The following is a 24,073-nucleotide window of genomic DNA, read 5'->3' as shown; positions in this document are numbered from 1 at the left end:
TAAGTTGTCTGTGCACATCTAAGGAGTGCAGTATCTGTTCCCCTTTGTTCTGTGGGTTAGGAAAGAAGATAGGCAAATGAATGGACTGATTACGAGCCACACTGGATACCACCTTCGGCATGAAGGAGGGATTGGTTCTGACGGACACCCTGTCGGCATGAAAGATGATGAAAGGCTCCACTGCCATAACGGCCTGCAACTCAGATACCCTTCTTGCAGAAGTGATTGCTAAAAGGAAAGCAGTTTTCCAGGAAAGGAATTTTAAATCTGCAGTAGCAGATGGCTCAAAAGGAGGAAGAGTGAGTTTCTCCAAGACAAAGTTAAGGTCCCAGGCTGGAGTTGGAGCTCTCCTCGGTGGCCTTAAATTTTTGGCATCTCTGTGGAACTGCTTGAGCAGTGGGTGAGAGAAGAGGGAAGGCTCTGTGCTATAATGAGCTGAAATGGCTGAGGCATGAATTTTGATGGAGGAAAAGGACAAACCCTTATGAAGCATCTTAGTCAAATATTGTAGAATCTGAGGTAAATTGAGCACTGCTGCGCTCATCCCTTGAGATTGGTTCCAGGTACAAAATCTTTTCCATTTTGCAGCATAAGATTTTCTATTACTAGGCCTCCTAGCCTCTAAAATGATATCCATCACTGATTTACTGAGGGGTGGTAAGGAAGATATTAGGTTATTAGCCAGGCTGCTAGGTTCAGGGTTTGCAACCAAGGGTGCAGAATCTGGTTCCCCTGCTGAGACAACAAGGAAGGTGTCTGAGGCAGGTGCCATGGGGCCAAGCGTGACACACTGCGCAGGAGGGGGTACCAGTGTTGGCATGGCCAGTCTGGTGCAATTAAAATCGTTCTTGGCTTGTCCTTTTGATCTTTAGTAGCACCTTGGAGAGCAGAGGCAGAGGAGGAAAGGCATAAACTGATAGGTTTTTCTAGCTGAAGGATAGAGCATCCACTTTCCAAGCTAGTTTGTGAGGAGTCCTTGTGCAAAATTTGTCCAATTGATAGTTCTGGGGGGAGGCAAATAGGTCTATATCTTGGCTCCCCCATTTGCTTGTCAACATGTTGAAAATCCTTGGTTCCAGTTTCCACTAGTGTGGGTCCATAAGGTTTCTGCTTAGCCCATCTGCCAGTGTATTTAGTTTTCCTGGCAGGAATTGAGCTTGTAGATTTACTTGGTAGCTCAAGGCTGTGTTCCACAATGCCATGACTAGTCTGCAGAGGGGGTAAGTGTGTGTACCCCCCTGCTTGTGTACCACATGACCATGGTGTTGTCAGTCTTTACCATGAGTTGTCCTGGAAGAATGTGGTCCTTGAAGGCTGTCAGAGCATTCTGTACAGCTAACATTTCCTTTTGATTTATGTGTAGGTGCATTTGACTTGTGTTCCATTTGCCCTGAATGCACTTCCCTGCCAGTTGAGCCCCCCATGCATAGTCTGATGCGTCTGTTGTTAAGGTTTGGGCGGCAGGGGTAGTGTGAATGTTAGTCATTTGTTTTGGTGGCAGGCCTCTGCCCACCAAAGGAACTCTAGGCGTAGGCAAGGTATGATAGGAATCATAGCTTCTAGATCCTGTGAATGTTGACACCATAGGCTTTTGAAATACCACTGCAGTTTCCTCATATGCAGCCTTGCATATGGAATTAGAAGAATGTAGGAGGCCATAAATCCCTAGGTCTGCAGTATTTGCGCCTTGCAGATAGCTGGGTTTTTGTGGCCACTTGTTTGAAGTAAGTTGTCAAATGAGTCCGTTTCTCTGGCGTGAGGAAAGCCATCTGGGAAGTTGTATTCAAGCTTGCTCCCAGGAATATAATTTGTTGACAGGGTACTAGGTGTGATTTCTTTTCGTTTATGGTGTACCCGAGACAAGTCAGTACCCTTTGAACAAAGGGCAGATGATTCAAAAGTATGTCCTGGCTTTCTGCCTGAATTAGACAATCGTCCAGGTATGGATATATTTGAATATTTCTTTGCCTGCAGAATGCAATGACAGGAGCTAGGCACTTTATGAATACCCTGGCCACAGTAGATAAGCCAAAGGGTAGTGCAGAGAACTGATAGTGCATGTCACCTGCTTTGAAGTGTAGGATTTTCTGCAAGAATCCCCGATAGTGATGTGCAGATATGCTTCTTTTAACTCTAGTGTTGCCAACCATGCATCTTTGCTTAGCATAGGAAGCAGCTGGTGAAGAGTCAGCATCTTGAATTTTGGAATCACCAAAAAGGTATTTAGAGTAGAAAGGTCCAGGATAGGATGCCATGTATTGCCTTTTCTGGGTACCAGAAAAAGTCTCGAATAAAAACCTTGTTCCTTTTCCTCTTCTGGTACCAACTGATGCAAGAGAGAGTACTTGATTTTGGGCCTCTGCCCACTGATTTGGGGGTAGATCTTATCTTGCCAGCCACTAGGTGTTGGTAAGGTGTGGAAGTGAAATCTATATCCTTGGGACACTATATTTAAAACCCATTTGTCCTAGGTAATGAGTTCCCAGTTTTTGGCCTGCAGACCAATCTTTCTGCCTAAACGAGCATTCAGTTGGGAAGTGCTTGGAAGTTTTAAAAGCAAGTCATTGAAATAGTTTTCCATGGGGGGGGTCTTACTACTCCCTGATTTGGATGCGGAAATCCCCCACTGCTTAGTCTTGTGTGTCCCCTGAGACTGAAACCTGGGGTTTCTGCTGTGTCTGGGCTTGGCTTGAGAAGACCTAGAAGGGGCTGGAAAGGACCAATTCTTAGAGGGCCAGTGCCTACTAAATCTAGGAGGCTGAACTTGTAAGAAATCTTTAACAGTTTGCATAGATTTAGCTTTATCTTCCATCTTTTTAAGAACTTCTTCAGCCTTGTTGTCGAACAGGCAGTCCTGATTTAAGGGAGCATCCAACAATTTAGCTTTAACATGATCAGGCAAAGACTGCTCCTTAAGCCAAGCATGCCTTCTGAGCACAGACCCAGTAACAGCAGCCCTGCAAGAGGCCTCTAATGAATCAAATCCACATTGTAAAGTATGTTTTCCAACCTGTTCAGCAGAATGCATTAAATCCTGTAATTCTTTAATTTTCCGCACAGTCAGGATTCAACATCATTTTCTGTTTAAGCAATCCAATAACATGTTGCTGATACTTTTAACATATGAAACTGGCAGTTTAAAGCCCTAATGGCCAAGGCTGCAGAAGTGTAAACCTTCTTACCCCATTTATCCAGCGCCCTGGATTCTCTATCAGAAGGGGTAGGATTTTTAGCAGTAGAAGTTTTAATGCCCTTGGGTCCCTGTGAAAGTCTCTGGATCTGAAATAGGATTTTTAAAAAGGAACTCATGTGAATCAGGAACCCTGTAATATCTGCCAGGTTTTCTGGGAGCAGGAGGCATCATCAACAATGTCTAGTACAGGAGGAATAGCTAAAAGCCTATGCTGATGCTGACGCAGGAGTAAGAAATACCCAAGCCTCTTTTTTTGAATCAGAAAAATCCTGGCTTTCCCAGTGGAAATGCTCCCTTAGATATGCAAGGTTTCACCAAAAGAAAAATCCTCTTGGAGGGGAAGCAGATGGAATAGAGTCCCCTGCATCAGAATCCTAATAAGTAGATAAGGGTAAATCCAGATCATCAGAAGAATCAGAAAAATCAGAATCCTGTTCAGAAGATTCATAAACAACTTCAGTCCTAGGTCTCTTAGAAGGGGAAGGTTGGCTTCAGTTATAAGATCTTCAGCCATTTTTATCATTTGTTTTTTAGGCATAGAGGCATGAGCATGTGGCCTGGGCGTTGTTTTTTTAGGCAAGGTTCGGGATTTAGGCCTAAATGAAGAAGGAGGCGTCTGTTTAACATGCAAGTCCGTAGGCCTGAATACACCCTCAGAAGCCGGTGCCTGCACAGCGGCTCCAGACCCATCCAAGGTAGAGACATCCGCAGGTTCCATAGTTGAAGCATCTCGTGGCATACCGGACTCTGAATGGGTCTCAGTAGAGGCCTACGATTCAGAAGTAGGGGGTAAAAGGGGCTGCAAAAGCGACCTCACTGAATACCGGCGAACTGGCGACTGGCTTAGGAGAAGCATTGTCGGTAGTTTTGGACCTCGGCGGCCAGTCTCTGTCTTTATTTTTGCGTTTTTCGAAATCCCGGTAGTCTGATGGCTAATCAACGACATTTCTGGGTAAATAAACCGAGAACAGAAATATTTAGAGGTAAAAATATACCGACAATGGACAGTGCGCTGATTAAATAAAGCACAAAACTGACAGCAAGGTACGTCTTGGTCAGGGCCTAGGCAAGGAATACAGTACGAATGAAAATCTTTATTAGGTATTTGCTTTCCACAAGTAATGCAATTATTAATTTTTACTGACATCGGTAAGGAGCAAGAAAAAGTTTCCCCAACGGGGTACTTAGCTTTAGTTGAAGACTTCGGTTCTGAAACTCGAAAACGAAAATTTCAGGAGTCGGCCGACTGGCACTTGCGAACTGCTTCTGCTTTGGGCACCACACGGCAAGAAAGACTTATGTATTGGCGTTGGCTGCATGTTTTATACCCCTGACGACCTGACGTCATGAAAGAAGGACAGCAACCGACGCAGGACCCAAGACTGTTTATCAGGCCGACTGAGGGCTACTGCAAGCAGATAACCCAAATGTAATGACTGCAACAGTGAAACACTAAGAACATCTTCGTAGTAGTACGAAAATGCCTAGCTAGAATTTTAGCCCGAAGACGAACAGCATGCGGGTTGAACAAGGGCACAGAAATGTTAATTGGAAACCTTGTGCTCAAGGCATAGGCAAGTAACATGGTAACAATGAAAATCTCTATGAGGCATCGGTTTTCCACAGGCGACACAATTATTAACTTTCTCTGACATCAGTTAAAGCAAGAAAAAAAGATCCCCAACGGGGTACTTGCTTTCGAAGACTTCACTTCAATTCGGAATACGAGGACAGGTAAATGGCTGACTGGCACTCATGCAAACTGTTTCTGCTTCTGGCTCCGCAGCAAGAAAGACTGATGTAATGGCATCGGCTGCCTCTCTTTAAACTTCCAACAACCTGACGGCAGTCTGCAGGTGACAGCAACTGACGCCTAAATATGAAGCCTCTTGTATTCTGGCCGGCTGAGGGCTATCCGGGCAGGGATAACCCAAATGTGATGACTGCAACAGTGAAACACAAAGTACAGTTGTGTACACTTACCATAAATGTAGATGTTCAAGTGTATTCACTGCTGCAGTCATCACATTTGGGTTATCTGCTTGCAGTTGCCCTCAGTTGGCCTGATTATCAAAGTCTTGGGTCCTGCGTCAGTTGCTGTCTCATCTTCCATGATGTCAGGTAGTCAGAGGTATAAAGCATGCAGCCGACGGCATTACATCAGTTTTTCTTGCCCCAGATGTCAGGTGCCCTCCCTAATGAGATGCAATTAAATACATATACACAAGGTTATACCTCCAACAAAAAAGCAAATACACCAAAAAGCTTTTAAATATAGTGAAGGAGAATAGAGGTATAGCCAAAAGAAGTCAGAGGGGGCTGGAGGGAGGGTAACCAGACTGCAACAGTGAATACACTCGAACATCTACATTTATGTTAAGTGTACACAACTGCACTATGTTCTTCGTGTTTCACTGTTGCAGTCATCACATTTGGGTAGATTCCCAAAGCTAAGGATGGGAGGAGGAATTTAGATAGCATTAGGTCTATCTATAAGGCCCTGCAAGACTGCAGTGGCAAAGCTAGCTCTGGATTTAGAGAAAATTGGCAAATGGTAATGCTTGGTGAAAGTATGTACAGAACTCCAGGTAGCAGCTTCTAGGATGTCTCTGGTAGGGACACCTCTGAGAAAGGCTGTAGAGGTAGATGTAGCCCTGGTAGAATGGGGTCTAATCCCCTGTGGGAAAGGTTTTCCATGGCGCTTACAGCAGAAATGAATGCAATTGCCTATCCATTTAGAAATAGTTTGCTTTGAAATAGCCTTCCCCTCTGCAGCAAATGCCATCAGCAGTTGTTCAGATTTCCTTTGAGGTTTAGTCCTGTCCAAGAAAAATACATCTAAGGAGTGCAGGATCCATTCCCCTTTGTTCTGTGGATTAGAAAAGAAAGTTGGTAAATGAATGGATTGATTAAGAGCCACACTGGATACCACCTTGGGCATGAAGGAGGGATAGGTCCTGAGAGACACCTTGTCCGCATGAAAGATGATGAAAGGCTCCACTGCCATAAGGGCCTGTAATTCAGATACCCTTCTTGCTGTAGTGATTGCTAAAAGGAAAGCTGTTTTCCAAGAAAGGAATTTTAACTCTTAAGTTGCAGCTGGCTCAAAAGGAGGAAGAGTGAGTTTTTCCAATACAAAGTTAAGGTCCCTGGAGTTGGGGCTTTCCTGGGTGGTCTTAAGTTTTTGGCCCCCCTGAGGAAAGTACAGTTGTGTACACTTACCATAAATTTAGATGTTCGAGTGTATTCACTGTTGCAGTCATTACATTTGGGTAATCTGCTGGGCAGGTTGCCCTCAGTCGGCCTGAATAACAAAGTCTTGAGTCCTGCGTCGGCTGCTGTCGCCTCTTCCATGACGTCAGGTCGTCAGGGGTATAAAACATGCAGTTGACGCCATTTTAATCAGTCTTTCTTGCCGTGTGGTGCCCGAAGCAGAAGCAGTTCGCAAGTGCCGGTCGGCCAACTCCTGAAATTTTCATTTTCGAGTTTCAGAACCAAAGTCTTCAAATTAAAGCTAAGTACCCCGTTGGGGAAACTTTTTCTTGCTCCTTACATTGCATTACTTGTGGGAAGCAAATACCTCATAAGGATTTTCATTTGTACTGCATTCCTTGCCTAGGCCCTGATCACAACTTGCCTTGCTGTCGGTTTTGTGCTAAATTTAACCAACGCACTATTAAGCGTTGGTATATTTTTGCCTCTAAATATTTTGGTTCAAGATTTAACTATCCTGAAATGTCGTTGGTTAGCATTCCGACTACCGGAATTCACAAAAATCGCAAGGAAAAAGACAGAGATAGACCGTCGAGGTCCAAAACCGACGACGAAGCTTCTCCTAAGCCAGTTGCCGGTACTCAGTGAGGTGCTTTCGCAGCTCCTGATGCCCGCTACTTTTGAGTCGCAGGCCTCTACCGAGACCCATTTAGAGTCCGGTATGGCGCGAGATTCTGCAAGTATTGAACCCACGGATGTCTCTCGCTTGGATGGGTCCGGAGCCGCTGAGCAGGCACCGGCTTCAGAAGGCGTTTTCAGGCCTCAACATTTGTATATTAAACAGACGCCATCATCAAAAACAAGGCCAAAACCTATTTCTGTGTCTAAAAAACTGATGCATGAGCCACGTGCTCAAGCCCCTATGCCTAAAAAACAAATGATCAAAATGGCTGAGGATTTAAATTACCTTGATCAGGGGTTCCCAAATGTAATGACTGCAACAGTGAAACACGAAGAACATAGTACAGTTGTGTACACTTACCATAAATGTAGATGTTAGAGTGTATTTACTGTTGCAGTCCAGGTTACCCACCCGCCATCCCCCTTTCTTCTGATGGAACCTAAAGAAAATGGCGTTGGCCGCATCTTTTATACCCGACGACCTGACATCAGGGAAGAGGCGACAGCAGCCGACACAGGACCCAAGACTTTGGAATTCAGGCCGGCTGAGGGCAACCTGCCAGCAGGATTACCCAAATGTAATGACTGCAACAGTGAATATACTCGAACATCTACATTTATGGTAAGTGTACACAACTGTACTTGACCCAACCCCACACGGTTGGGCAGATCTACCCCAAAATCAGTGGGCAGAGGCTCAAAAGCAAGTACGCTCTCTCTCTCTGAAGCATAAAGGCTATTCTAATTGTACCAGAAGAGGAAAATGGACAAGATTTCTAATCAAGACTTTTCCTGGTACCCAGAAAGGACAATTCATGGCGTCCTATCCTGTTCCTTTCCACCTTAAACACCTTTTTGGTTATTCCAAAATTCAAGATGCTAACTCTTCACCAGCTACTACCTATGTTAAGCAAAGATGCCTGGTTAGCAACACTGGATTTAAAGGAAGCCTACCTGTACATCCCAATCAGGGAATCTTGCAGAAGATACCTACGCTTAAAACAGGCTACATGAACTGTCAGTTCTCTGCACTGCCCTTTGGTTTATCTACTGCGCTCAGGGTATTCACAAAGTGCCTAGCTCCAGTCACTGCATTTTGCAGGCAAAGAAATATTTAAATGTACTCATACCTGAACGATTGTCTAATTCAGGCAGAAAGCCAGGACATACTTCTGAATCATCTGGCATTTTTACAGAAGGTGTTAACTTGTCTGGGGTACACCATAAACAAAAAGAAATCACATCTGGTACCCTGTCAACAAACTGTATTCCTGGGAGCAAGCTTGAACGCAGCTTCCCAAATGGCTTTCCTTACTCCAGCGAAACAGATTCATTTAACAACTTACTTCAAACTAGTGGCCACAAAAACCCTCTTATCTGCAAGGCAAATACTGTAAGCCTTGGGGTTCATGGCCTTGTGCATTCTACTGATTCCATATGCAAGACTGCATATGAGGAAACTACAATGGTATCTAAAAAGCCTGTGGTGTCAACATTCTCAGGATCTAGAAGCAATGATTCCTATCATACCTTGCCTACGGTTAGAATTCTTTTGGTGGGCAGAGGCCATTTTAGGCATCTGTTTTTTGGGCATAGAGGCCTGACCCCAGGGCTCTTGAGTTTGTTTCTTTGCTTTGGAAGGTGCTTTAGTCTTTGCTTGTGAAACTGAAGTCGGTTTGATGTAAAGATGTTTAGGTCTGAATACACCCTCAGAAGCTGGTGCCTGCTCAGCGGCTCCGGACTCATCTGAAGGGATAAACAAATAAACTGGGCGGAAGAAACAAACAATCCAAAACAGAACAGGAGCCCAACAGTAGCCAGCAGAAAAAGATGTTAATCCCAAAAAACACGTTCTTTTAACGTAAAGTCAGTTTAATAAAAGATTTTTCTCACGTTTTCGTCACTTTAAGTAACTTCTTCAGACAAACAGCAGTTACACAGTTTCTACAGCATTTAAACCATGTAGCATGAAGTCATGTGACTAATAGCAGCAATGAATTAAAGGTGCAGAGCACAATAATTCAAACACTATTAAAGTAAGTCTTAAAACTTACATACTAACTCAAATAAAAAGTGTGTATGCAACCAGTATACAATATACAAGGGTTATGTTAATGTCATTAGTAAAAAGTTAAAAATACACTATCGTGTAAGATTTCTTAATTTAAGCAAACATGAAATATTACAATTCTCATTCAAACCAGGCAAGCAGAAAGCATTAAGTGCTAACTGCAATTCTAGTTCTCGTACCTCTAATAGTACTGGATATGGGCCACCTCTAATGTCAGGAAGTACCTGATCAATAGCTTGGAACGTGAAACTATGTCCACCATTTAATGAAACATGTTTTGCTAAAGCATTTTCCGTTTTATTTTTGCTAATCGCTTAAGAGTGTTCGTAAATTCTTTATAAAACCTTCAATGACTCAGCAAACTAGGGAGACCTCTTTATGCAATACATTTATAACCACCTTTAGTAAAGACAGTGACCAACTTAGATTAATTCTCGACAAAAATTGGAGTTTCCTTTATAAGGACTCTTCCCTAGTTGACAGAATTGGCCAGTCACCCAGTATTGTTTATAGAAGAGGTACAAATTTAAAAAGTTTTTTTGAATTTAAAGCACTAAACCTACTTCTAGACTTACTGGAACCTTTATGTGTGGAGCATGTAGGATGTGTAAATACATAAAAACAGGTAATTCTTTTAGAGTACTGAATACATGTAAATTTTACATCAACCATAAGTTGAATTGTGAGTCCAAGAGTGTTGTTTACTTAGCTTCCTGTACCTTATGTCTGGCTTTCTATATAGGGAAAACGGATAGGAAGCTTCGTGAGAGAATTTACGAACACTCATATTTAAAACCCATTGGTCCTGGGTAATGAGTTCCCAGTTTTTTGCCTGCAAAGCAATCTTCCCCCCTAAAGGAGCAGTCAGTTGAGAAGTGCTTGGAAGTTTTAAAATTAATTCATTGAGACAATTTACCATGGGGGGGGGTCTTACTACTCCCTGATTTGGAAGTGGGAACCCCCACTGCTTAGTCCTGTGCTTTCCCTGGCACTGAAGCCTGGGTGTTTTCCTGATTCTGGGCCTGGACTGAGAAGGTCTGGAAGAGGCAGGAAAGGACCGATTCTTAGAGGGCCAATACCTACTAAATTTTGGAGGCTGTACCGGTAGGAAATCTTTAACAGTTTGCATAGATTTAGCTTTTTCCTCCATCTTTTTAAGAACTACTTCTGCTTTGTTGCCAAACAGGCAATCCTGATTTAAGGGAGCATCCAGCAATTTAGCTTTAACATGATCTGGCAAGGATTGCTCCTTAAGCCAAGCATGCCTTCTAAGTACAGACCCAGTGACAGCAGCCCTGCAAGATTCTTCTAGAGAATCAAAACCACATTGCAAAGTATGTTTTCCAACCTGTTCAGCAGAATGCATTATATCCTGTAAATCCTTGTTTTCAGCACAATCAGGAATCAACATCATTTTCTGTTTAAGCAATCCAATAATATGCTGCTGGTACATTAACATATGAAACTGGCAATTTAAGGCCCTAATGGCCAAGGTTGCAGAAGTGTATACCTTCTTACCCCATCTATCCAGTGCCCTGGAATCTCTATCAGAGAGGGTAGGATTTTTGGCAGTAGTAGCCTTAATGCCCTTGGGTCCCTGTGAAATGGTCTCAGGATCTGCAGTAGGATTTTTAAACAGGAACTTGTGAGAGTCAGGAACCCTGTAGTATCTATCAGGTTTTCTGGGAGCAGGAGGTAAAGAGTCAGGGGCCAAGCTAGATTCTGAAAAGGCATCATCAACAATGTCTAGTACAGGAGGGATAGCTAAGGGCCTGTGCTGTGGCAGGAGTAAGAAAACTCTAAGCCTCTTTTTAGAATCAGAGTAATCCTGGCTTTCCCAGCGAAAATGCTCCCTAAGAGTATGCAAGGTTTCACCAAAAGAGAAATCTCCTGGGGGGGCAGGGGGTTGGGGGGTATGAAGGAATACAGTCCTCTGCATCAGAATCCTCATAAGTAGATAAGGGTAAATCCTGGTCATCAGAGGAAACAGAAATTTCGGAATCCTGGTCAGAAGTGTCATAAGCAAATTCAGTCCTAGGTCTCTTAGAGGGGGAAGGTTGGCTTGCCCTGATTAAAGTAATAAGGTCTTCAGCCATTTGTATCATTTGATTTTTAGGCACAGAGGCCTGACCATGTGGTCTGGGCATTGGTTTTCTAGGCATGGTTCGAGTTTTAGGCCTTGGAAAAGAAGATGGCATCGGTTTAATATGCAAGTCAGTAGGCCTGAATACACCCTCAGAAGCCAGTGCCCAACAGCGGCTCCGGACCCATCCAAAGTAGAGACATTCGCAAGTTCCATAGTTGAAGCATCTCGCGGCATACCGGACTCCGAATGGGTCTCAGTAGAGGCCTGCGAATCTGAAGTGGCAGGTATCAGGGGCTGCGAAAGCGCCTAAGTACCGGCGAACTGGCGACTGGCTTAGGAGAAGTGTCGTCGGCAGCTTTGGACCTAGGCGGCCTGTCTCTGTCTTTATCTTTGCGTTTTTTCGGAATGTCGGTAGTCAGATGGCTTACTGAAGAGATATCTGGATAATTGAACCAAGTACCAAAATATTTAGAATCGAAAATATACCGATGAGGAATAGTTTGTTGCTTAAATAAGGCACAAAACCGAGAGCGAGGTACGTCGTGGTCAGGGCCTAGGCAAGAAATACAGTACAAATGAAAATCTTTATGAGGTATTTGCTTTCCACAAGTAATACAATTATTGACTTTTACTGACATTGGTTTAGAACAAGAAACAGTTTCCCCAACGGGGTACTTCGCTTTAGTTGAAGACTTTGGTTCTGAAACTTGAAAACGAAAATTTCAGGAGTTGGCCAACCGGCACTTGCGAACTGCTTCTGCATGGCAAGAAAGACTGATGTAATGGCGTCGGCTGCATCCTTTATACCCCTGACTACTTGACGTCACGGAAGATGAGACAGCAACCGACGCAGGACTCAAGACTTTGATAATCAGGCCGAATGAGGGCTACTGCAAGCAGATAACCCAAATGTGATGACTGCAACAGTGAAATATGAAGATCATCATCTACTTCTGCTACGGGCTTCACAGCAAGAAAGACTGATGTAATGTCATCAGCTGCCTTGCTTTACAGCACAGATGTCCTGATGTCAGTCTGCAAGCGACAGCAGCTGATGCAGAAAAACAGTGACTCTGTTATTCGGGCCGGCCGAGGGCTACCACAGCAGGGATAATCCACAGGTGATGACTACAATAGTGAAACACGAAGAACATTCAGAGTTTCTCTGCTTCTGAAGTAAAGTAACATTTATTAATTCCTCCAAGTGGGAAGCAGCTGCCCTACAACTTCACATATCATTTGCTGGATGTCCTGTATCCAGGCAATGCTGCAAAATGATTAGGACTTAACACTGCTTTCCAAGAAAGATATGGAGACCAGTTTCTTAAGGAGACAACAGTCCACTGTCACCAGCTGCCTATTCCAACCACCGCTAAAGCAAAAGGACAATCTGCAATACTGGTATGAAATTGGCAACCAACCCCATCAGGAGACAGAGATTGTGAGCAGTACAGAACACATTGCTCACTACTGGCCACAACCCATAATGAGAGGAGTAAACACAGCAAACTGCTAGTTTACCAGAAGGCTTAAATAAAGCTAGTGCTCTAGCTGTAATCATACTATCAGGAAGAATTAAATGCGGTGTAGGTACCTGATCCATTCCCAAACCGCTCTACTAGACAGAACAAAAGAACAAATGGAAAATCCACTCTTGTTTTTTTACTTACATTTTCAGTGCAACACTGGCAACTACACAAAAACAGCGAAAAAAGTGCACTCCCGTGCACGTGTCACAGACTCCCTACGGTTCTGTTAGATCACCATCAAAAGTGGGGGGTGGAAATCACCGACTGGCCCCTGACCCCCCCCCCCCCAATCAAAACAAGATGACAAACCACAGTACAATCTTTCTTTTCTTCTTCCAGTCTCAAACACCTTACCTTTGAAGCTTTAGACTGGCTCAGGCGATCCTTTTGCTCAAAAATCTTGGAATACCTCTTCAAGTCCTTTTTAATTTGCTGTAGACAGACAAGAGAATAAGAATACAAAAATAATTACAATGGAGGAAAATGTTTATCTTGGTAATACCAACTGCACAGAAAGGTAACCTTTCAAGCATGCAGTGCAAGTATGAGGTAAGCATGTGGTACTGCTAAAAACATGCCAATAGTTATCTATGCACATGTGTGAAAGTTCAGACTACATTCTAAGTTTCTTTAAAAAAGTTAATGTTATGGAAAGAACAGAAAACTGCAGAACAAATTCCACAAAATTACAAAAGCTTACACGTGCATATATACACACACACACACACACACACACACACACACTGACAAGCTCTTACATACAATGCTCTTACTTGCTTATTCCTCAACATAATGTGCCACATAATTTAACAAAACAAAAACTCATTAAAATTTTGATTTTCTGCTATGATTTTTAAAGGCCACTGTTAGCACTTAATGGGCAGAGATGAAGACATAAGCAGCCCACTGGCTTCGTAAAACTTTCTACAGTATTGCTCACAGAACCAAGTAAACATGTTTTCAGTATTTAAAATTATCTTAGTCAGCTACTACAAAATCTATCTTTCATAGCCCTTATAACATAACATGCAGGGCTATATATAATAGTCTGTGGCTACAGGCTTCAATGAGGCCTTACTTCCAGCTCTATACCAAAGTTTGCTCTACCAGGCTAATGGCCCTGAATGGCCTGATGACTTCCATGACTCCTGGATCTTTGAGTATGCCCTGTGATTATCCCCATTTTGAACCTCCAGTTGCGAAACTTCCTTCCCGAATTGCTGACGTTTAGCTACAATTTTTTATTCAGTCAGTGATTGGCAATCAGCTGGCTAAAGTGCTGTGCGAGTTCCCTGTACACCAGTCACTTTGCACACTGTAATGGAGCCTGATCATTAATCAGGTTGAAATTCCTACTCTTCAAGTAGAGCTAAGGAGTTAGAAGGCCCACACAGTTCACTGCTAAACATTCTGTCTCTATGGGTGAATATTTTTTTCAGCATTGCTTACTTTTCTGCTAATGTACAGGTGCTGACTGAGGTTTCCTTTTTTGGGGATAAACTCTTAGTAGGCTTGTAAGGGCCCCAGGGCCCAGCAGCCTAGTAACCTATGATATGATATAGACTGTTTCCTAGTGGGATCCAAAGGTTTTGGATCAGAGGATATTAGATACGACAATCTCCTTCTCTTCGGATCCAAGGGGGAAGAGGTATGAGACCTCCTCAGATCCAATTCTGATTTCTTCTTGAAGGCTCAGAGGATGGAGCTGAGGAATTAAATGGAGCAGGAGATTTCGACTCCTTTGATTTTTCTTGGGGGGGTTGAACCCCTGCAATAACCTCTCTCGAATGAAGAAGGTAACAAACCTATTAATATCAACTTATTTTTTCTATCCACCACAGAACGTGGATTAGAATTACTACACATAAAACACTCTTCTTGAAGATGTTGAGCGCCCAAACAGTAGACACAGAGACTATGGGTGTCTGGCACAGACATTTTATGTCCACACTTGGAACATTTTTTGAAACCGGAAGGCCACTGTTCCGCCATGGTAATGATGAAGAGAAACAAAAGAATAAAGAAGGGAGATGTAAAAATGACTTAATTTTTTCTTTTAGCAGAAAGAATAAAAACAAAGGAATAGCAATACCAACAATGGTAATGGAAGATTACTCTAGCGAGTAAGAAAAACAGGAGAAATTTCAATCAAGTAAGATAAATTAGACATATTAACTTTAAGAGGGTAAGGGAACAATAAAGGAAGAAAAATGTGGAAAAAAGTTTAACTTAGCTGAAAAATAAGTGATGAAGCTCAAGAGCTATGGCAACCACATCTTTCATGAAAAGTGGCAAACGAGATCTGAGGTAACTTAAGGTTGGTGCATTATAAGTAAGGGAGAGGCTTGAGAGCTTTTTGGTTACCATGAACTTTACTAATGGCCAAGTTGGATCTAAGGATCGCATCCAAACCTATCAGTTGAGGATATAATGAAAATTGACAACATCAGAGCTAAACTTTGAAGGATACTGGGGAAAGAATGTGGACAGGTTGGGTAAAATTAGCACTAAATTTGCTAATATGCAGACTCCATCCTTTGGATAGGAATGCGTGACATTGTTGTGGATGTACTATGTCCTACATTTTGTAGTAGGGCTCTTAAGAGCATCTTCCTGGCACATTTCTGCATAGTCTTGAGGTAGGGGGTGGGTATTTCTCTCAATGTTTCATTATTTTTCTCCTTTGGTTATACGGTTTATTGATACGGGAGTTCCACCAGGGAGATTCACTCCGAAATGTACCATTACACTTAGGGGGAACAACTACTAACTTTTCTATGCAGCTGTTTAGCAGCTGGTAAAAAAAAGTCAGAAGTGAAAGCAGTAACCCTCAAAGTTAAGTCTATTTGCAGGGAATTGTTGGGAATTTTGCACAGGTGTTCTATGAGATGAAACAGGTTAGCTCTGAAGAAATCCCTAAAGATGGTTTCATTTGGTTTTGGGGTGGTATCAGATTAGTGGTCAGATTTAACCAATGATGTGGGTGGTATCACTAGTGGTCAGATGTAACCAATGATGTGGGTGGTATCACTAGGCCTGACAGAGAAGACCAATTTGTGTTAAGACTTTTCCAAAAGAGGTGATGCAGAGTGGTGTACAGACAAGGGTTAGGCTGCAGAGGACAAGATATGAGAGCATGTGATAGACAGTTCACAGTCTACTAGGAAACACAAAACATATCCCTTTTTAGACTTGCAAGTCTGACAATTACTGCTTGGGTAAAGGTCCCCTAGCAAGAAGGTATTTGGTTTCATATTTAATCCCTTAATGGTGTTAAGGTAATTTCCTCAATCTTGGAGGACAATGATGGGGACTGGTAGCTAGTAATAGAGTAACAGTTTAATTTGGCAAGTGTGATTTGAACTCCAGGAGCTACAAAGTTAAGGTTGTGAGTAATGATGTGTGAAATAACGGTGTTTCTCACAAAAACAGGATAGACTCCACAGTTACCCAGGGGCCTGAAAGTGTGACAAGAGCTAAAGTCTATTAAAAAAGGAGTGCTATCACTGCGATTTTGTTTGAATTTGGGTTTGAGTGTGCTATATTACAATGTCTTCTACGGAGTCTCTACTAAAAAAAGGCACTGTGGGGTCAGAAATAGATTTAACCAGTGTGCAGAAGCCTGGTACGACAGGTGTAAGCCATCCCTGGTGAAATAAGGACTTGCTTCCCATCTCAAATGAGACCGTCAAATACTAGATCCTCTTAGAATGACGCCAACTACTTAATCAATTGTTAAAGACAATTACCTTACCTTGTTTTGATGCCTAGCTATCATTTTTAAACACCGTTATTGAATTATCATTTGTGAAACAGGCACACTTACATTTATATAAAAGTAAACAAACTGTATTAAGTTAAAATTAACAAACATTAAGCGTCACATATATTGCTATGCATCATATAACCTAAGCAACATTACATAAATTCAATTCCTGCACCCCCCCCCCTTTTAACCAATCTTCTTCTTTTGACTTTTCCTGGTTAGGGGTCACCACAGCGGATCACCTGTTTCCATTTCTTCCTGTCCTCTGCATCTTGCTCTGTCACACCAACCACCTGCATGTCCTCTCTAACCACATCCATAAACCTTATCTTAGACCTTCCTCTTTTCCTCTTACCTGGCAGTTCCATCCTTAGCATCCTTTTCCCAGTATACCCATCATCCCTCCTCAGCACATGTCCAAACCAATGCAATCTCGCCTCTCTGGCTTTGTCTCCAAACTGTCCAACCTGAGCTGACCCTCTAATATACTGATTCCTAATCCTGTCTACCCTCGTCACACCCAGTGCAAATCTTAACATCTTTAACTCTTCCACATCCAGCTCTGACGCTTGCCTTTTTGTCACTGTCACTGTCTCCAACCCATATAGCAAAGCTGGTCTCACTACCCTCTTGTACACCTTCACTTTCACTCTTACTAAACCATCACTTATGACATACGCAATCATACATTTATATAAATGAAAAACTACACCGACACAATCATAGTCGCAAGCACTGGCAGGATACTACCCAAGACCAGTGTCCTTACTGCTTCCACCATTCTAATGGAAAAATCATAATTTTACAAATAACTCCTCCTCTCTTTGCATTTCTTGGTACTTTTTAAAGATACAAAAAAATGTCTCAACACAAGAATCGAATAAACTTCAAAAGACTTTATTATAAAATAATACATAAGGTGAGTTTTCACACTAAAAATAAATTCACAATCACTTCCAAATTTTGCTCCATGCCTACAAAGAGTACTATTTGTATAGTATGTACTGAATGGTACTCTCTTACATGTTCAAGTCGTCTGTTACACTTATCTACATAAAACGCCAAATAAACAGTTTGTGTTCTTCAGCTTGCATGTTTGTCGCTGTTATACATTATTTTAGTTGCCTGACACATTTCTTTAGTATCTATATGCACACACTGACAGCAGCTCCAACAAGGGAATGTTTCTTTTCACTTCACACGAAGACCTTTTCCTAGTACCAATTTATTTATAAAATAATACTTTTGCTTCAAGTTTCAAATCACACTTATAGGTAAAACTGCGGATTTATCTAGGATGTCATTCAGTCCATCAAAAAAATGTTAGCATGCCCCAGTATCTATTAATAAATATTCTATATTGCCCTTGCACCTTTATTATGTGTGTTGCAATATCTAGCAGTATTATTTCTGGTCTCATAAAGGAGACACTGCTTACACCCCAAATCTCTTCCTCATTGCCCCTTTCATTCACTTGCTTCATTAGCCTTCCACTACTTAATATCAGTAATTCATACTGAGGTCTTAATCATTTGAAAATAGCTATGCTCTAAAACATGTTTCTGGGATACATGCTCATACAGTATGGGTAAGAATTAGCTCTAACAACCTTCCTACAAATACTGGTGGCTAAATGTCCATCTTCATCAAAACAGGTAAATTTCTAGATAATTCATCTATATTATCAGACATCCGTGGCGTAAAATGTAAAAACAAACAAAAAGGCAGTAGAACAGGTTACCAGATATAAAAACAATTCACAATGTTTCCACAATTCTTCCCGTGTAGCAAAAATGACATCAACAAAACAATGATAAAACAACATTTGAATTAAATACACACTCCTTTCATTAAAGGCAAACTCTTGCTCCAAGTTCAGTAAAATCACACAGTAAGGAAAATTTCACTAATTCATTACAAAAGTTGGAATTTTTATGAGAACTTAATCTGAAACTACCAGCACTGCACATAGCTATGTGCTGAAGACACCCAGTGCTTTTACAACCAATGCAGTTCCAATCCATAAATGCACCTGTACAAACTTATGGGAATTGTGAGCTGTATAACAATGACAAGAGAATGACAATTACGATTCAACAGCGACAGAGAAGGAAGCCTTAGATAAAGAATAGTTGTGTAAAATTTTACCATAACCATAGATGTCCTTCTCTTCCATGTTGCAGTATTCTTGGTGTGGGATTTCCTGCCTTCAGGCGACCTGTACGTCGGCTCCTATACAAAAGCTTCAGCTTGGCTGTTGTAGCTACGTGGGACGTCACACGTAGGGCCATAAACCAAGGACTCTATGTGTGATGTCTGCATGCACAATCCTCAGAACTTGAAGCTAAGCAGGCAAAGTAGATGGCCCAACAGGATAGGCTGCCAAAGGTGACTTGTATAATGCCCTGGGTCTCTTCTGCAATGGAGAGAGACATCAGGGAGCAGTTAGACTTGGTAGAGTCTGTGAGGGGGAATGGTGGGTGGGAAGGAATACTGCAACATGGAAGAGAATGACATCTATGGTTATGGTAAGATTTTACACAACTATTCTACGTCCTTCTATTCCTATGTTGCAGTATGTTTGGTGTGGGAGAGTACCGCAGCTTAGTTTGATGAAAGGGTGGTTAATGCAGAAGATGAATCCACAAAGCCTTGTAGGATTGCCCTGGTAAATCCTGCGCGTGCTTTGGAGATTTAGTCCAATTTGTAATGTTTGGTGAAAGTGTGGACAATGGACCATGTAAGCTGCTTCCATAATGGAAGCTGTGTCCATGCCTTTTTGGAAGGCCTTGGAAGTGGCCATTGCTCTTATGGAGTGTGCCTTAACCCCAACGGGAGGGTTTTTTTTGTGGTGCGAGTAGAACCGATTGCCTTTCTAATCCAGGATGCAATGGTCTGTTTTGGTGACTTCCTTGCCCAATGCCCTGGGGTGGAATGATACAAAGAGTTGTTTGGATTTCCTAATGGCTTTAGTCTTGTCCAGGTAAAATATCAGTTGTCTATGGACATCTAGAGAGTGGAGTATCCTCTCTCCTTGGTTAGTGGGACAGGGGAAAAAATTGGGTAGGTGAATGGATTGCTTTAGAGATATGACACTGACTACCTTGGGCATGAAGGAAGGGTTAGTTTTTAGAGTGACCCTTTCCCTATGAAAAACGGTGTAAGGTGAGCATGCCATTAAGGCTTGTAGCTCGGAAACCCTTCTGGCAGAGGTAATAGCTACTAACAGTACTGTTTTCCAAGTACAAAACCGTAGAGAGGCAGTATTAGCCGGTTCGAAGGGGGGCTGGGTTAGTTTTTCCAGGATGAAGTTCAGGTCCCATGGAGGAGGGATAGACTCCTTAGGTGGTCTGATGTGTAAGACCCCTTTAAGGAAGAGTTTCACATGTAACCTGGTTAACAACAGAGGATCTAGAGGTAAGCAGGCTGATGATGCGGAGAGGTGCACTTTCACTGATGAATAGGAAAGTCCACCCTTTATAAGTTGACACGTACATGAGAGAACTGGGGGGGGGGGGGGTCAGCCTCGTAAGGGTCCCTTTTCTGTCCCAGACACCACTGAGCAAATCTTTCCCATTTAGCAAGGTATGATTTTCTAGTAGGGGGGTTTCCAGGCCTCCCTCAGGACTGATAGCACGTCCTCTGAATAGTGGTGTCTGAATAGGGTTAGTAACTTATCGCCCACACAGTCAGGGACAGCATTTGCAAGTGTGGGTATAGGAGAGTTCCATTGTCTTGTGTCAGAAGGTCCACATTGTGGAGTAACTTGTAGTGACTGCCCTTGGCTAAATTGTATAGAAGGGGGGACCAGTGCTGCCTTGGCCAGTAGGGAGTCACCAGCAAGATTTTTGGTTTGTCCTTCCTGATTTTCAGAAGGACTTTCTGAATCAGGGGTAAGGTGTACAAGAACTTCCCCTCCCACATGAAAATGAAGATGTCTACTCTCCAGGCTAGGGGGGAGTAAGTCTTTGTGCAGAAGGTCTGCAGCTGCCTGTTCTGGGGGGAAGGCAAACAAGTCTATTTGTGGAGTGCCCCACCGGTGGACTATGTCTAGGAAGACCGTCCTTGTCCAGCATCCATTCGTGTTGTGGAGAGGATGTTCTGCTCAGGAGGTCTGCTTGCTTGCTTGTCCTGCAAAGGGATGTAGCTGGCTTGCAGGGATAGGTTGTGTTGAGATGCTAGGTCCCAAATTAGTAGGGCTAGCCTGTACAATTGGTATGCCTTGGTACCTCCCTGTTTGTTGATGTACCACATTACAGTGGTATTGTCCGTCACTATCAGAAGAGGACCTGGTAGCAGAAGGGGTAGGAAGATCTGTAGAGCTAAAAGAACTGCTGTCATCTCCCTTACATTGATGTGTTTGGTTTTCATGGGAGGTTGCCACAGGGCTTGGACTCTGGAAGAGAGCAAGGTGGCTCCCCAACCAGAGTCTGCGGCATCTGTATGCAATATTTGTGTGGGTTGAGGGGGCTGCAGTGGAAATCCCAGGTTTAGTTGTACTTGTAGGATCCACCAAATGATTTCCTTCTTTAAACAGGGAAGAAGGGGGATAACTTGTTCCAAGTGATTCTGGTGTTGTGACCAGATATTTTTGAGGTACCACTGCAGTTTTTGCATATGCATTCTGGCCAATGGTAGCATGGGAATGGTGGCTGCCATCAATCCCAGGAGTCGAAGGAACGGCCTTGTAGAGACTGTCTGGGAGAACAAGACTTCCTGGAAGTGGGAAGTAAGACACAGAACCTTGTCCTGTGGGAAAAAGGCTTTCATTCGTTCTGCATTGATTCTGCAACCTAGAAAAATCTTGTCCTTGTCTGGGCTCAGGGAGGACTTCTTGAGGTTTGGAATGAACCCTAGACTTTGTAGTAGGGACATAGTGAAGCATAGATGTCTTAACAGGGAATCTTCTGACTGTGCTAGGATAAGGATGTCGTCCAGCTATGGGTAAATCAGGATTCCATGGGTCCTGCAGAAGGCAATGGCTGAAGCTAGGCACTTTGTAAACACTCTTGAAGCCATGGACAAGCCAAAGGGCAAGGCCGTAAATTGAAGTGCGAGGATGGCCCAGTGAAATGCAGGAAACGTCTGTGTGAGGCCCTGATGGGAATGTGCAGGTAAGCATCTTTTAGGTCCAAGGTGACCACGAAAGCATTTGAGGGTATGAGGGGCAAGAGAGTGGGAAGTGACAGCATTTTAAGGATGGTACCTGCAGGTAAAGGTTTAGGCAGGAGAGATCCACAATGGGTCTCCAAGGAATGTCCTTTTGAGGGACCAAAAACAGACAGGAGTATAATCCCTTTCCTTCTTGTCCTGTGGGAACAGCCTCTACTGTGCCTTGTTGTGGCAGGTCTTACAAAATTTGTGGCAGGAGATGGCATTGTTTTTTTTGGAGGAAATGGAATGCCTTTCCAGGGGGAATTTGTTTCCAGGATAGAAAGTAACCTTTTTGAATAATGGTTAATACCCATTGGTCTGAGGTGATTTTCTGCCAGAAGGGGAAACAGTGGGTAAGGCGAGTTGAGAGGGGCAGATGAGCAAGGCAGTCACGCACTACTGGGACCTACCCGGTCCTGAAAGGGCTGTCTAGGCTGAGGAGGTGGGCCAGTAGGCCTGGATGAGGAATGTCTTCTAGTTCCTCTTCTGGGTCTGGAGGAGGCGGCAGAAGAATGCAGGTTATGTCTAACAAAGGTAGTCTTAGCCGGGTAGTTCCTATAAAATTTGGGTATTGGGAATACCAGGAGATGTTTAATATCCTGTAACTCTTTGCTTTTTTTCTTGCAGATTCTTAAAAAGGTCTGCAGATTGCTTTCCAAAGAGGAAGTTGCGATCCAGGGGAGAGTCCAAGATTTTGGACTTGCAGATTCTGTAATCTAAGCCAGGAGTATCCCCCCAAGGACAGATGCTGATGCTGCAGAGCGAGCAGAGGCGCCTGCAGCACCTTAGCTGCATCTTATGGAGTGTCCAGCCACTTGTAGTGCCGAGGACAATTTGGAGGAGATGTCCGTCTTAATGGGACTGTCAGGGATTGAACCCAGCATAGAGGTGGCTTGGGATACTAAGTCCAGGGCATACTTGGTCATGTGTGTTTGATTGTTAATGGCTCTGAAAGCCAAAGTGGAGGAAGTGTACACCTTCTTGTCTATCCTATCCATGGATTTGCTATCGGTGGGCAATAGGGAGGCAGAAGGTAACAACCTAGACTGTTTATCAAGGGCAGTGGCAATCGCTGCTGGGTCTGCTAAGGGTGGCTTTATGTGGAATTTTTGTTCCTCTGGCACCTTGAAGAAGCGGTCTGGGCACTTAAGTGCAGGAAGCTGTGAGTCAGGAGTTCTAGGGGCTGCAGTAAAGGCATTCAAGTATGCAGGAAGAACAGGGGGTACAGCTGAAGGGGACTCCACTTGCAGCAGTTCAAAGTATCTTTTTTGGGTTTCTGTCATTTGGGAAGTATCCCATTTGAAGGAGTCTTTCATTCTGGTGATGGTTTCACCAAATGTAACGTCATCAGATGGAGAATCCCCTTCCACAGAATCCTCATCAGGAGAGTAGTATTCCTTGGGAGAAGCAATCTGGGATGCATAAGAGATGGATTCATCAGAGGAAGAGCAGGTAGATTCATGTTCTTACTCTTCCTCAAGGAGTGGGGCCATGGGAATAGAAAAAGCAGAGTTAGGCCTAGGGCTTAGCAGAGGCAATGTAGTTCAGGGCAAGGCAGAAGGACTAAGGGCCATAAATGCTTGCATAAGAGAAGAGGTGAAGACCTCCCAGTCTGGAGAGGCTTCAGAAGCAGGCGTAATGTGTTTTGTTTTCTGCTTCTTTTTGGTTGTAGTCGGTCTACAGCAGGGTTTGGCAGCGGCTATATCCAATGTCTGGATCCCAGTCGAAGGAACTTCCAAATCTGGTTCCCCCTCGACATCGACAGGCGTCGGTGTATGAGAAAGCTCAGTGGACATGCCGGACGTAGGCTGTGCAGCAGCCTCCGTGAGGAGGTCGATGGAGCCGACAGATCCGCCGAACGCTCAACTCCTACATCGGCAGTTGGCGGGGTTTCCAGATGTGAAGCGGCAGGCAATGAAGGGCAAGGTATCTTGGCCTTCTTACATGGAGGTTCTTGGGCGGCCTTCGAAGCGGGATCCTTCCTGAGAGCCAGCCGTTTGAGGTGCTGGTTTTATAAATAAAGATTTAAAGCTGACAGACGGCTACGTAAGGTCTTCAGCATAAAAGATTTACAAATAGGGCAGGGGCTATGGTCGTGCTCCTGGAATAAGCAGAAAACGCATTTGTCATGGGTGTCCTTATGGGGAATTTGGCGCCTGCATTGGCACATTCCCTTTTTACTTGACATCAGCTGAAAGCTACAACGACTAAGCCTAAGCAATGCGAAAAATCGGTAAAATATAAGAAAAGCAAAAACCCAACGGGTTACTTATCTATAGTCGATCCGACGTCTGGAGAGCGATCGTACGATGCGAAGTCGTCTGCGGCTGAAAAGTTCAGAGGATTATGCGTGCAGATGTCACACACAGGGTCCCTGGTT

General features: G+C 43.4%; 1 protein-coding gene across 1 annotated transcript in view; it reads right to left on the bottom strand.

Annotated features, from left to right (window-relative positions):
- EIF3B (eukaryotic translation initiation factor 3 subunit B) overlaps nt 1-24,073 on the bottom strand; it is a gene marked incomplete in the record, with an annotated part of 704,366 nt that overhangs the window by 155,355 nt on the left and 524,938 nt on the right. The window contains 1 exon segment of the mRNA XM_044089128.1: nt 13,128-13,205. Coding sequence (XP_043945063.1) covers nt 13,128-13,205 — 78 coding nt within the window.

The sequence above is a fragment of the Protopterus annectens genome, chromosome 12.part0, assembly GCF_019279795.1.
Source record: "Protopterus annectens isolate FY-2018-M chromosome 12.part0, PAN1.0, whole genome shotgun sequence".
NCBI lineage: Eukaryota > Metazoa > Chordata > Ceratodontiformes > Protopteridae > Protopterus > Protopterus annectens.
This window is presented reverse-complemented; position numbering and strand designations above follow the sequence as displayed.